Genomic DNA, 14,359 nt, shown 5'->3' with positions numbered 1-14,359 from the left:
TTTAAGAAAGGAAGAGAAGACTCACCCCCAAGAAAATAGAGGCAACAGCAGTATTAACAAAAGAAAGAGATCATTACATTCTTAGGCTCTTCAGGGATTTCAATCTGGAGCCTCCTGCAGCTTTCTGACATTTGAGCCTTACTCTAGGGTGATTTCCACGGTTCCCACGTCCCTTTCAAGAGAACAGCTATCACTTATATTCCTCAGTGTTTCTTCTTTGCTCCAGACTGGTTGTGAAGCCGTAAAAAGGGTAACGCTGGAGCCCAGAAATCAGCTGGTGAATACCGAGCCAGGTGCCAGGTCCATCGCGGCGAGGCTGCAGGAACCCTGGAGGGGAGCAAAAGGAGCCCCGCGCGCACCGGACAGGCTGTGCTCTTTGTTAAAGAAACAAATACAGAAAACGCCGCGGCGGGGAATGGTGGTGGTGAAGGAATAGACTGAGGCGTTTGTATGCATTAACTGTGCCTACAAAGCCCATTAAAGAGACGCTCCTACACAGGGCAACCCACGGCACCGTGTCATTGGCTTTTGTGCACTTGAAGGCGCGTGAGAGTGCCCCGCTCGAAGGCTCCCCTTTGTGTGAAAGTGTGGAAACCAGAAGCGTGCAGCCACTGTTGGGTTTTCGTTTTCGAATTCGCAGGCACTTGGGCCAAAATACTCCCACACCAGAACACTCTCTCATTCTCGCACCAACAACACTCAGACTTGAGTTACTTCTCCGTTGCGGACCGCGCAAGGAGCGACAATGGCTAGGTGCGAGTACCCGCAGCTCCGCGGGCAGCTCCAAGGGGCCGCCCGCCGCGCTCCGCAGCTGCGCGCTGGGCCCAGCCACCCGACCGCCAGCAAACGCCGGCACCAACCGCCGCGCGGCCGGGCTGTTGGGCGGGTGGTAATTTCTGGGAATGGGGCGGGGTCGCGGGTGTACTACGCCCGGCTTTTGCTAGCGGGGAGGAGGAGCTGGCGGCGCCGAGGGGCGCGAGGCTGGCGGGGCGGTGCGCCACGTGCGTCACCGGCCGGGGCGGGGCCGGCGTCGCGCTCCTGCCCGAACCCCCACCTTTCACTTAGCCAAGGCTGAGGAGTGGGGACTGGAAAGACCGGGCTAGGAGTTTTTGCAAAACCTCGCCCCCCTGTAACTGTCAGACTGCCCGACTGTGGGGCCGTCTCCGGAGAAGGGCGAGAGTCCTGAGTTGGGGATGCGGTGACGGCGGGGCCTGCGGGGGCCCTGAGTGGCGAGGGTGTGTGCGTGCGGTCCCGGCCGGTTGGGGAAAGCCGGCGGGCGCTGCAGGTGCACGCGCGGCCCCATCGGCCTCACACGCCTGCCCCGTGCGGCAGAGCCCCCTGCACCAATCCGGGGCTGGAGTGGAGAGCGAGATCGGGGAGCCCTGGGCAAGGAGCCGGACAAGTGACGAGCGTCTTTACCTGGGAAGGCGGGTTTGGGAGAAGTTGGGCGAGGAGAAGAGGGCGGGATTCAAGACAGCAAAAGAAGCAGGTTCGGCGGGCTGGTGGGGCCTCGAGGGCGGCGGGGCCCCGCGGGGTATAAATAGCCGGCCCGCGTTTGACAGGCGCTGCGGTGACTGGCGGTGCCGCCCCCGCCCCCCCGCCGCGTGGGGAGGGGAGGAGCACTCTGAGCTGGCGGGGAGGGGGAGGCGGACTCCAGTGTCCTGGTGGCGGCGGCAGGAGGCCGAGGGGGAGGAGCCGAGGCGGGGGGTGGAGGGAGGGGGCCGGGAGCGGAGCGGGGCGGGGGCAACCATTGCTCCCAGCGCCGAGCTCTGTGTCGCCGCCGTCGCCTAGGCGGTTGGGGGTCGGTGGGGCGGCGCGGGCGGGGGTCGCTGCGCGGGGCGGCGAGCCTCTGTTTTGTCTCCTTCTCTCCCTGTGGAGCGGCTCGGGCTGCTGGGGAGGCCCCGGCTCCCTCCGGACGCTCGGCCAACGGCGGCGGCTAGTCCGCGGCCCTGCTGAGAGGGAAAAGGACGCCGCGGTCTTCCCAGGCGTCGCGGAGAGCAGGTAAGAGCGCGGGCAGCCGAGGCTGGTGAGAGGGAGCGCGAAGGGCGCGGCGATAAAGCCTGGCTGTCCCGACTGCCGCCGCCTCCCTCCGCGCCCCCGCCCCGCGCTTGTGTTGTTTGCTTCGGGGTTTGCGGAGGGGTTTTCCGGCGGCTGCGGCGGTGACACCGGCCGGGGGCTGGGGGAAGGGGGCTGAGTGTCCCCAGGCAACGGTCGCGGAGCGGGACTTGGAGAAAGGGGAAGGCGCGCTGCGCGCCTGCCCGCGGGGAGCGCGGGGCGCGGGGCAGAGCTGAGGGAAGAGGTTACAGACCCCGGCGGGGGGGATGGGCCGAGCGCAGCTGGTCTCTCCGTGTTTACATCTCTGCGCGAGTCACCTCTGCCGAGAAGCGGACTGAACTGACCCGCCTCATCCCGCGGGGAGGCCAGGGCGGGGGTCCGGCTCCGGAGGAAGCGCGTCCTGGGAGGGTTTGTGTAGGGCGGGAGTCTGCGGCCGGCGCCGGGGCTGGGCGGCTAGCTTGGGGCGGGACCTGGGAGGCTCCGGCCGCTCTGGGTGGCGGGCGGGCGGGCGGGGGGGGGGGGGTGCCGCTGGACACCAGTTTCCTTCCCTGTCGTGCCTTATCGCCGCCGCTTACCTTTCCTTCCCGGCGCTGCTAGCTTGCACGACAGGTTGTACTAGGCAGTTCTTTTATTCTCGCTCTCCACGCCGGCACCGTGCTGCCATCTCCCCCTATTCCCCGGGAGGTAGGGAGGCTTGGCTTGGATCGGAATCTGTTTCTTAAGCAAAACAAAAACGGGCTCGTAACACGCACGTCCAGTGACCGCCTTCTGGATCCTCGCGAAGCTGGTCCTCAGGGACCGCGCGACGGGATGGTCTAGGGGCGCGGAAGGAGGACAGGGAGGGCTCTGCCAGGGCTGGATGCTGACTCTACCCCAGGAGCTTTGTGATCAGGGTAGCCGAGCCCTCTCTTCTGCTCCATTTGGGCATTTTTATTCCATGTCCATAAAGGACTCAAAAAATATTCCGTAACACAGAGAATAATCCAGATCGCACAGTTTCTAATCTTTTTCCCTCTGCCAGCATCCTGGATGGACTCTTTCTAGGAGGCAGATTCGCTGCAGAATAGCCTTTAAGTTTAGTACTTCATTAAATGAGGAAGAGGGGGACACGTCATTGTAAAACTGTTAAAAATTCCCCCCTTTCTTGTGTTCATGAACATTTACTTCAGCTTAATGGTTTAAATTGTAATCCGGTGATGAGAGAATAGTAATCGTGTGTTTGATAATCAGATTTGTTTTCCTTTTTATCTGTGATTCTCTATCCTGAAGTAAATTATGCACTTTCTTTGGTGCCAGAATCACGGAAGGATGTATGCTTTACTAAGAAAGGATTGGATATTTGTGTTTCAGAGTTTCTTCAAAAGGTAGAATGACTTATATAGGACTGGAAACCATTAAATTACATTTAAGGGAATTTAGGAATAATAAAACTTTTTATAGAGCATTACAGTTTACAGAGTACATTCATGTAAACATTATTGAGACGATATCTAGTAGTTAAACACATGAAATAGAAAATTGGAATATCCTGGGCATTTGAAATTTGAATATTTATGTCAACCTATTTTTAAGTTTAGTGATTTAACTCATTGGATTTATCATTGCCTTTCATTTCAGACATAAATACTCATTTACAAAATAGTCAGCTTGAGTATGGTTGGAAAGAATTTGTAACTTTGGGATTTTTCTATCCTAAGTAAACAGATTGGTACCTGTGGCCTGTAGGGTCTGCTAATGTTAGTGGCTTTACCTGCTCATGTTGTATACCATTTTTGGAGGGGTAACAGCCTCACTATGATATAATTCACATACTAGTCAGTTCAGTTTAAAGTGTACAGTTTGGTGGGTTTATTAATTTTTTAAAAAATTACTCCATTTTGCAGGTGAACAATTCAGTGGTTTTTAGTACAATTGTCCATCGGTATCTGTTGGGGATTTGTTCTAGGGCCTTCCTCAGATACCAGAATCTATGGATGCTCAGGTCCCTAAAATAAAATGGCATAGTTGCTGGGTGCAGTGGCTTGTGCCTGTAATCCCAGTTATTCAGGAGGCTGAGGTGGGAGGATCTCTTGAGGCCAGAGTTTGGACACCAGCCTGGGTGACAGAGCAAAATCCTGTCTCTTAGGAAAAATGAATAAAACTGACATAGTATTTGCATATAAACTCTGCATATTCTCTTGTATGCTTTAAATCATCTCCAGATTACTCATACTACCTAATACAATGTGGATGCTATGTAAATAGTTGTTATACTGTGTATTGTTTAGGGAATAATGACCAGAAAAAAGTCTGTACATGTTCATTTACAGACATAATTTTTTTTTGAGTAGTTTCTGTACCTCATTGATTGAATCCATGTATTCAGAACTCATGGATATGGAGGGCCGACTGTATATTCAGAGTTGCGCAGCCATCACTATAATCAATTTTACAGCATTTTAATCATCCCCCAAAAGAGCCCCATATCCATTAACAGTCGCTTTTCATTTTCCCTCAGCACTCCCAGTCCTATGCAACCACTGATCGACTTTCTATCATTATAGATTAGACTGTTCTGGACATTTTATGTAAATGAAACCATAAATGTGGTCTTTTGTGACTGGCTTCTTTCGCTTAGCATAATGCTTTCAAAGTATATCCATGTTGTAATATGTGTCAGTACTTAATTTCTTTTTTTTTTTTAATTTAATCTATTTTCTTTCTTTTTTTTTTTTTTTAAGATGGAGTCTCGCTCTGTCGCCTAGGCTGGAGTGCAGTGGTGCGATCTGGCTCACTGCAACCTCTGCCACCCAGTTCAAGCGATTCTTCTGCCACAGGCGCACGCCACAAAACCTGGCTAATTTTTTTTTTTTTTTTTTGTATTTTTAGTAGAGATGGGGTTTCACCGTGTTAGCCAGGATGGTCTCGATCTCCTGACCTCGTGATCCGCCCGCCTCGGTCTCCCAAAGTGCTGGGATTACAGGGGTGAGCCACCGCGCCTGGCTAATCTATTTCCTTTTTTATAGAGATGGGGTTTCACCATATTGCCCAGGGTAGTCTTGAACTCCTGGGCTTGAGCAATCCTCTCTGGCCTCTCAAATTGCTGGGATTTCAGGCGTGAGCCACTGCACCTGATCCTTTTTAATTAAAAAATTTTTTTATAGTCTTTTTTTTTTTTTTTTTTTTTTTGAGACGGAGTCTCGCTGTGTTGCCCAGGCTGGGGTGCAGTGGCACGACCTCAGCTCATTGCAACCTCCGCCTCTCGGGTTCAAGCGATTCTCTTGCCTCAGCCTCCCAAGTAGCTGGGACTACAAGCGCGTGCCACCACACCCGGCTAATTTTTTGTATTTTTAGTAGAGATGGGATTTCACTGTGTTAGCCAGGATGGTTTTGATCTCCTGACCTCATGATCCGCCTGCCTGGGCCTCCCAAAGTGCTGGGATTACAGGTGTGAGCCACTGCACCCACCCTGTAATCACTTTTTTTATTGATGAGTAATATTCTATTTATGGACATATTACATTTTATTTATCTGTGCATCAGTTGATGGACATTTAAGTTTCTATTTTTTTGGGCTATTATGCTGCTATGAATATTCATGTTTTTGTGTAGATATGTTGTCATTTCTTTGGGTATGTACACTTTTTAATAAATTAGCTTTTGACTTACCTGATACCAAAAAAATTATCCATTTTGAGTATATAATTCAATAATTTTTAGTAAATATATAGATCGTGAAACTATCTATCACCTTGAGCTAGTTTTCGAACATTTCCATTGCCTCCAAAATTCCCTCCAGCCTGTTTGCAGTTAACCCTTATTCCCACCCCCAGCCTCAGGCAATCACTGATTGGTTTTGTCTTAATCCATTTGCTTTTACTGGATATTTTGTATAAATGGAATTGTACAATATGTAGTCTTTTGTATCTGGCTTCTTTCACTTAGCATAATGTTTCTGGGATTCATTCATATTGTAGTGTTTATCAGTTTTTTGTCCCTTTTTACTTTGGAATAGTATTTCTTTGTATAGTTATATGATAGTCCCCCCCCCCGTTATCTGTGTGGGATACATTCCAAGACCCCCAGTGGATGCCTGAAATCTCAGGTAGTATTGAACCCTATATTATTTTTTTCTATATCTGTATACCTAGGATAAAGTTTAACTTGTTAATCAGGCATAATAAGAGATTAAAAACAATACGATAGAATAGTTACAACAATATGCTATTCACAGTTTCATAGATAGAAGATTTCTTACCGTAGATGTTAGCAAACAGCATAAAGTTTTTTTCTTGTTAAATTGAGAACTTTCACTTTTTCACTTAAAAGAAGTATTTTACAGCTTCTTTTTGGCATATCCAATTCTCATCCTCATTACTCTTGAGTGTTTGAGCCATCATTAAGTAAAATAAGGGTTACTAGCACTAAGATACTAGTTGATCTGATAGCTGAGATGGCCACTAAGTGACTAATGAGCAGGTAGTGTAGACAGCGTGAATATGGTGGATAAAGGGATGATTCATGGCCGAGGCAGAGGGGCATGGTATGAGGTTTTATCATGCTGCTCAGAATGGCACTCAATTTAAAACATAGATTATTTCTGAAATTTTCCATTTATCATTTTCAGACCATGTTTGACTGTGGGTAACTGAAACTGCAAAGTAAAGCTGTAGGTAAGGGGAGATTACTGTAACACACTTTAGCTGTTGACCAGTATATATAGGTGTTTTGATTATTTCCAGTTGTTGACTCTTTAAATAATACTCAAACATTTGAGTACAAGTCTTTATGTGGACATACGGTTTTGTTTCTCTTGGTTAGCTATCTAGGAGTAGAATTACAGCATCATACGTTTAGCTTTTTAGGACACTGCCAAACTGTTTCCCAAAGTGGCCATAACGTCTTATATTGCTAACAGCAATGTTTGAGAGTTCTAGTTTTCTTCACATCTTTGCCAACACTTATTATTGTCTTTTTTTTTTAAATTATAGCTGTTCTAATGGATATGAATTTGTTTGTTTGTTTTTGAGTCACTCTGTCGCCCAGGCTGGAGTGCAGTAGTGCAATCTCAGCTCACTGCAACCTCTCTCTCCTGGGTTCAAGCAATTCTTATGCCTCAGCCTCCCGAGTAGCTGGGATTACAGCCGAGCACAACTATGCCCAGCTGATTTTTTGTATTTTTAGTGGAGACGGGGTTTCACCATGTTGCCCAGGCTGGTCTCGAATCCTGAGCTCAGGCAATCCTCCTGCCTTGGCCTCCCAAAGTGCTAGGATTACAGGCGTGAGCCACCATGCCCGGCCTGATTTTGTTAATTTGTTGTGTTTTTTTTTTTCTTTTTTTCTCTGTGTACTGTTTAGTGGAGTCATTGTGATTTTAATTTTAATTTTCCTTATGACTCATAGTATTGAGCATCTTTTCATGTATCTTTTTTCTTAACCCATTTATGCCCGAAGTTGCAATTTTTTTTTGTGAAAAAGCAGACCTTGGCGATGACCTTGAGCAGTAGGATATTAATAATTCCCACAAGCTTAGCATTCCAAAAATGGAACACTTGGCATGAATGGGCTGGCTGGAGTGCAGTGGTGCGACCAGAGCTCACTGTAGCCTTGACCTCCTGGGCTCAAGCAGTCCCTCTACCTTAGCCTCCTGAGTAGTTGGGAATGGGGAATGCAGGTGCATACCACCATGCCCGGTTAATTTTTTATTTTTATTTTTTGTAGCGATGGGGGTCTCACTGCATTGCCCAGGCTACTCTTGAACCCCTGGGCTCAAGCAATCCTCCTGCGTTGGCCTGCCAAAGTGCTGGGATTACAAGCATGAGCCACCGTGTCTGACCCATCTTTTTTGATGACATCGCTATTCAGATCTTTTGCTCCTTTTAAAATTGGGTTGTTTGGGCTGGGTGCGGTGGCTCATGCCTGTAACCCCAGCACTTTGGGAGGCTGAGGTGGGTGGATCACCTGAGGTCAGGAGTTCGAGACCAGCCTGGTCAGCATGGTAAAACCCTGTCTCTACTAAAAATACAAAAATTAGCCGGAGGTGGTGGCGCATGCCTGTAATCTCAGCTACTCAGAAGGCTGAGGTAGGAGAACTGCATAAACCTGGGAGGCGGAGGTTGCAGTGAGCTGAGACTGCAACACTGCACTGCAGCCTGGGCAACAGAGCAAGGCTCTGTCTCAAAAAAATATAATATAATATAATATAATTAATATAATATAATAGGGTTGTTTGACTTATTGAGTTATAAGAAGTTTTTTTTTTAAAAATATATTCTGGATGTAAGTTCTTTAATAGATACATGATCTGCCAATATTTCTTTACAGTCTGTTGCTGGTCTTTTCATTGCTTAAAAAATTGGCAGCTGGATGTGGTGGCTCACACCTGTAATCCCAGCACTTCGGGACACTGAGGTGGGCGGATCATGAGGTCAGGCATTCGAGACCAGCCTGGCCAACATGGTGACCCCATCTCTACTAAAAATACAAAAATTAGCCGGGTGTGGTGGTGTGCACCTGTAGCCCCAGCTACTTATGAGGCTGAGACAGAGAATCGCTTGAACCCAGGAGGGGGAGATTGCAGTGAGCCGAGATCGCACCACTGCACTCCAGCCTGGGCAACAGAGCGAGATTCTGTCTCAAAAAAAAAAAAAAAAAAAAAAAAGGCGATCGAGATCTTTTAAAGTGTAATTAGTTTAAATTTTGATGAAGTGTGGTTTCTAAATTTTTTCTTTTATAGATTATACTTTTGTTGTCTTATGTAAGAACTCTGCCTAATCCAAGATCTTGAGATTTTTCTGCTTTCTAGAAGTTTTATAGTTTTAACACTTAACAGTTAGATTTTATCATCTATTTTGAATTAATTTCTGTGTATGGTGAGAAATAGGGTTCTAAATTCATCTTTTACATACAGATGGTTCTGTCAACCTAAATAAAAGACAGTCCCTCTGAAAGAAAGCAATATTTATTCAGGAATGGGCATTATAATGGGAATATGCATACCATAGTAAACTATGTGCATATTCAGGGAGGTAAAGGAAGACATAGTTTTTTTTTTTTTTTTTTTTTAAGACGGAGTCTCGCTCTGTCGCACAGGCTGGAGTGCAGTGGCGAGATCTCAGTTTATGGCAAGCTCCGCCTCCCGGGTTCACGCCATTCTCCTGCCTTAGCCTCCCGAGTAGCTGGGACTATAGGTGCCCGCCACCACGCCCAGCTAATTTTTTGTATTTTTAGTAGAGACAGGGTTTCACCGTGTTAGCCAGGATGGTCTCGATCTCCTGACCTCGTGATCCTCCCGCCTCGGCCTCCCAAAGTGCTGGGATTACAGGCATGAGCCACCGCGCCCGGCCAAGACAGATTTTTAAAGGAAAAATGAGGGAGATTACATCATTGTTTTAAATCAATTGTGTTTGGCTATAAAGATCAGTGACAAGAGTGGTGCCAGTCTGAGGTTGGACATGAAGTTACTGGGCAGATGTCCTTGCAGAAGTATTTTTTTGTGTAAGGTTGCAATTGCCTTTGTGCAGGGTTGTGGCCTTTATGAGTTTTTTTGTGATAGTTTTTTTTTTTTTTTTTTTTTTTTTTTTGAGATGTAGTCCCGCTGTGTCGCCCAGGTTGGAGTGCAGTGGTGCGATCTCGGCTTGCTGCAACCTCTGCCTCCCGGGTTCAAGTGATTCTCCTGCCTCAACTTTCCACGTAGCTGGGACTACAGGCCTGCGCCACCATGCCTGGCTAATTTTTGTATTTTTAGTAGGAATGGGGTTTCACCATTTTGGCCAGGTTGATCTTAAACTCCTGACCTCAAGTGATCTGCCTGTCTCGGCCTCCCAAAGTGCTGGGATTACTGGCGTGAGCCACCACGCCCGGGCAATAGTTATTTTTTTTTAATCAGGTATTCATGCATGAGAACCCTCCTTTCATGGCCTTCCCTGGCTCCATTTGTCAGGGCTTTTAACACAAATGACTCAATTTTAATTCTAACAACTTTCACTTTTCCACCTTTTGATCAAAATCTTTCTTTGGACCCAGGCACAGTGGCTCATGCTTGTAATCCTGGCGCTTTGGGAGGCAGAGGCAGGAGGATTGCTTGAGCCCAGGATTTTGAGACCCACCTGGGCAACATGGTGAGACCCTGTCTCTAAAAAAACAAATAAAACAAAACAAAAGGGATCTTTCTTTGGAAGCATCACTGATAAATCATCTTGTAGTTAGGTTTTAATTATCTTTAGGTGCCAGGATGGACCTGTCCTGGGTTGTTGGTATGGTCTCATGTTGGAGGGAGTGCTTGTCAAACTAGGAGTCAGTGCCAGGACCCTTTCAGTCACATTTGAGCACACAACGGAAGTTTGGAGGGAGTGATTCTCAGGCTAAGTCTGCCGGGAATCCATTATTAAGATCAGTTTTTGTCTGTTCCTTAAATGTAGGCTATCATCTCAGGGTTTAGGGCCAGCCCAGTATAATTCTGTTGGGTCAGTATAATTCTGTACTACTACAGAAATGTAACAAATAACATGTACAAAGTTTAAAAAGGAAAATACAAAGTAGAATTAATAGTAATATAATACCAGTTTACATAATGGTTTTGAGCCATGAAGCTAGACCTAAAGGCAGTCAGTTGGATAAACCAAGTGACCATGGAGAACTAGATGAGACCTGTTGTAACCATGTGATCTGTTTTCTTATTTTGCGTATGAGTCTCAACTTCCTCAAAGGAATTTATCCAGGTAAATCATGTAGTATTAGTAATAGCACAGACATTTCTTTAGTTAACCAATAGCTAATGCAGAGCAATGTTATCATTCGGTATTCCATAACTGGGTTGAATTAAAGCAGAGGGTGAATAATTTTTTTAGGGATGTTGCCAGAGTCACCCACTAGGTGGACTGAAGGATCTCTTAGGTCAAGTTCTGTCAAGTTACTAGCAGAAGCTACTGATTGTGAAATTTCAGTTACAACATTATCTTGCCAAGTGAAAAAGCTACGCCTTAAGAGGGGTAAGAGTCTCCCCTTGTTCAATTATCTTGGGAAAAGCTGTCTACAGTGCGGAACCATCGACTTCTCATCCTGGTTTGCAGTTTGAATGTCTCTGGTTAGGGCATTGGGCAGTTTGGTGAACTTTTCTGTGTGGCTCAGACTTCGAGTACCAGACTTGTCCCTTAAAATTCATCGAGTTTCAGCTTATAGGGCTTCAGGAACAGAGCAATTTCTGTTTTAATAATTCTGTGGAAGAAAGTTGGATTGGAGGAACCTAGAAGAATTTAGGATCTAGGCCAGTTTGCAGGTAGATAATAAAAACTCAAATACAGTATACAGGGCTACAGTCTAATAACAGATACAGTAGCTTTTCTTTAGAAGCATAACTTTTTATAGTCATCCCAGTTTCTACCAGAGATAATCAGAATAAGACAAATTTGTTTATAAAATAGTTTTATTAGTTTTTTGTCTGATTATTTACATAAATGCAGCAAGAATAGCTGTTGACCACAAAGAAATCTCAGATTTATAAACCCTTCAAGACTAGGAAGCCAAACCAAGGGAGGCATTAGATTTCACCTACAGCCTTAAGGTTCCTGGGCTGGCCAAGAAGTGACAGATTATATTCTCTCACTGTAGGGATGGGAACACCTGAACTCAGACATTGTGTGCACATTCTTAAATAAGATATTCCAGTCAAAGTCTTGGTAATATAACTAACGTTTCTAATTGTATCCTGTTATAAAGAGAGCAAATTTTTATGAACTTATGCTAACAACCCTATATTATCATAAAAATAAGAATACTCATGAATAGTTTCTGAATTTTACTTAACCAATATCTAATGCAGAGGGATCAAGTAGGGAGAAAAAGTAAATGCTTTCACTTTTGTTGAGTTAAGTATTATCTTACCAAATTACTGTAAATGATTGATACTTTAAGAGAAAAATTTTCTTAAATCTGGAAAACTGAACATTTAAGTAAAGAACCAACAGTGTTTCAAATATTGATTATTTAATCTCATATTTTATTTTATTTTTTTGAGATGGAGTCTCACACTCTCGCCTAGGCTGGAGTGCAGTGGCACCATCTCGGCTCACTGCAAACTCTGCCTCCTGGGTTCATGCCATTCTCCTGCCTCAGCCTCCTGAGTAGCTGGGATTACAGGTGCCCACCACCACGCCCAGCTAATTTTTTGTATTTTTAGTAGAGATGGGGTTTCACCATGTTAGCCAGGATGGTCTCGATCTCCTGACCTTGTGATCCGCCCACCTCGGCCTCCCAAAGTACTGGGATTACAGGCGTGAGCCACCGTGCCCGGCCTAATCTCATATTTTGTGTTGCTTAATCTTAATTAGCAGTTTTTCTAACTAATCAGTTTCTTCATTAGAATTCTGGAAAATTTTTAGTCCATTGAGCTTAAAGTTATTAGAAATGTATATTTAAGAGTACAAGTCTTTTCCATGAACCTGATTGCAGATATTTTTATTTTTATTTATTTTTAAATTTTACTTATTTATTTTTTGAGACAGTTTGACTCTGTCACCCAGGCTGGAGTGCAGTGGCCTGATGTCGGCTTACTGCAACCTCCACTTCCCGGGTTCAAGTGATTCTTCTGTCTCAGCTTCCCAAGCAGCTGGGATTACAGGTGCACACCACTACCTTGGCTAATTTTTGTATTTTTAGTAGAGACTAAAGACTAAAATTAGTGAAGACCAGAGACTAAAGACTAAAATTTTTTATTTTTAGTAGCCATATTGGCCAGGCTGGTCTCGAACACCTGACCTCAGGTGATCCGCCCGTCTCGGCCTTCCAAAGTGCTGGGATTACAGGCGTGAGCCACCATGCCCAGCCTGTTTTTAGAGAAGAATCAAAACTGTGAATGATGAAGATTTAGAATAGTCATGGTTAAAAATCTGATGAAGTTCATTATAATCAGCAATTGACAAAGAAATTCAGTTATTTTTGTGGCATGTAATATATACTAGAATTATGACTGATGACATATTAGATTTCTAAGAGTTTTATATACTTTTGGAATATTCATATTAATATCATATCAATAAATGTAACTGAAAGAAGATCTAGAATCACTTATTTGTCAGTGCTTTCCATATAATTCAGCATATCAAATAAGACTGATTCAGTTCAGTGTCTCTGTTTCAGAAATCTTTGAGAAGGTCCAGTGCCTTGTGGAACATCCTAAAGTTAGTTTGAGGTCAAGAAAGACTTATTTATTTTTTATTTTTTTAAGACGGAGTGTTGCTCTGTTGCTCAGGCTGGAGTGCAGTGGTGCGATCTCAGCTTACTGCAACCTCTGCCTCTGGGATTCAAGTGGTTCTCCTGCCTCAGCCTCCCGGGTAGCTGGGATTACAGGCGTGAGCCATTGCGCCTGGCCTAATTTTGTATTTTAAGTAGAGATGGGGTTTCTCCATGTTGGTCAGGTTGGTCTCGAACTCTGACCTCAGGTGATCCATCCACCTCGGCCTCCCAGAGTGCTGGGATTACAGGCATGAGCCACCGCTCCAAGCCAAAAGACTTAATTTAGAACTCGATCCTGGGGAAGTTTACCAAAGATGTCAAAAGGTTTAAAACACCTGGTCAAAACAGAATCATAGGTCACTGTGAAATAATAATCATTAATTTAACCACAGTAATAATCAAAAGATTTCAAAAGCAATACAGAAAGTTACATGGATGGGAAACAAACAAACAAAAACCCAAAACCCTTAACCCTTCTAAAGCCCAGTTTTCCTAAGTAACCAAAAACCCTAATAAAGACAGCATGAAATACAGGGATTATCTTCATAAGATGCAGTCTTTGTTTCTTGGGCCAGTTAACAAAAAGGCAAAGAAAACTTCCTGCAATGAGATTGCTTCTCCTAATGGGAAACCCATTTAGATAATCTGGAAGTTGGACCTGATGAAAAATTACTTGACACAGGAAGAGTGTGTGTCCAAGGTTATGAATGTACACCATATTATAGAGAAATGTAAACAGGAAAACTAGTACCTTGAGCAGGAAATACATGGCTCTTAGTAAAATCATGGGAAATTCTGGGTTAAGTGGAGCAATTCAGACACATCAGTAAAAGCCAATACAGAATGCTGTAAAGTGTAAAGCTGCAGTTCAGAAGATGTTTAAAAACTTAAACAGATTTCTGAAATAAACATAAAAACCTCTTGCAATTTTTACTAAGAACAGATCAAGACTTCAAGAAAAGCTTGTTCTAACACAGGGGACCAAAATTTTAGGTATTTTTTGTTGTTTTTGAGCCAGGGTCTCATTCTGTCACCTAGGCTAGAGTGCAGTGGCATAGTCTTGGCTCACTGCAATCTCTACTTCCCAGGTTCA

At 45.0% G+C, this 14,359-nt stretch overlaps 2 protein-coding genes across 12 annotated transcripts in view; one reads left to right on the top strand and one right to left on the bottom strand.

Moving 5' to 3' along the window:
- The window catches only part of LOC129532884 (uncharacterized), a 100,934-nt gene that overhangs the window by 67,294 nt on the left and 19,281 nt on the right, over positions 1 to 14,359 (bottom strand). The window contains exon 2 of the mRNA XM_055384136.2: positions 1,420 to 2,455. Within this exon, the coding sequence (XP_055240111.1) occupies positions 1,420 to 2,455 (1,036 nt within the window). The remainder of the gene's footprint in view (positions 1 to 1,419; positions 2,456 to 14,359) is intronic.
- ELF2 (E74 like ETS transcription factor 2) overlaps positions 1,860 to 14,359 on the top strand; it is a 118,888-nt gene continuing 106,388 nt past the window's right edge. For 4 of the 11 annotated variants that reach the window (XM_055384717.2, XM_019025689.4, XM_055384716.2 and 1 more), the window contains exon 1: positions 1,868 to 2,001. The gene's annotated coding sequence lies outside the window, so the exon portion shown is untranslated. Of the gene's footprint in view, positions 2,002 to 14,359 lie in introns of all 11 variants that reach the window. The other 7 variants (XM_063705548.1, XM_019025693.4, XM_063705551.1 and 4 more) reach the window with 3 other exon arrangements.

The sequence above is a fragment of the Gorilla gorilla genome, chromosome 3 (assembly GCF_029281585.2).
Source record: "Gorilla gorilla gorilla isolate KB3781 chromosome 3, NHGRI_mGorGor1-v2.1_pri, whole genome shotgun sequence".
Lineage (NCBI taxonomy): Eukaryota > Metazoa > Chordata > Mammalia > Primates > Hominidae > Gorilla > Gorilla gorilla.
Note: the sequence above shows the minus strand (reverse complement) of the source record. Positions and strands in the feature narration are given on the sequence as shown.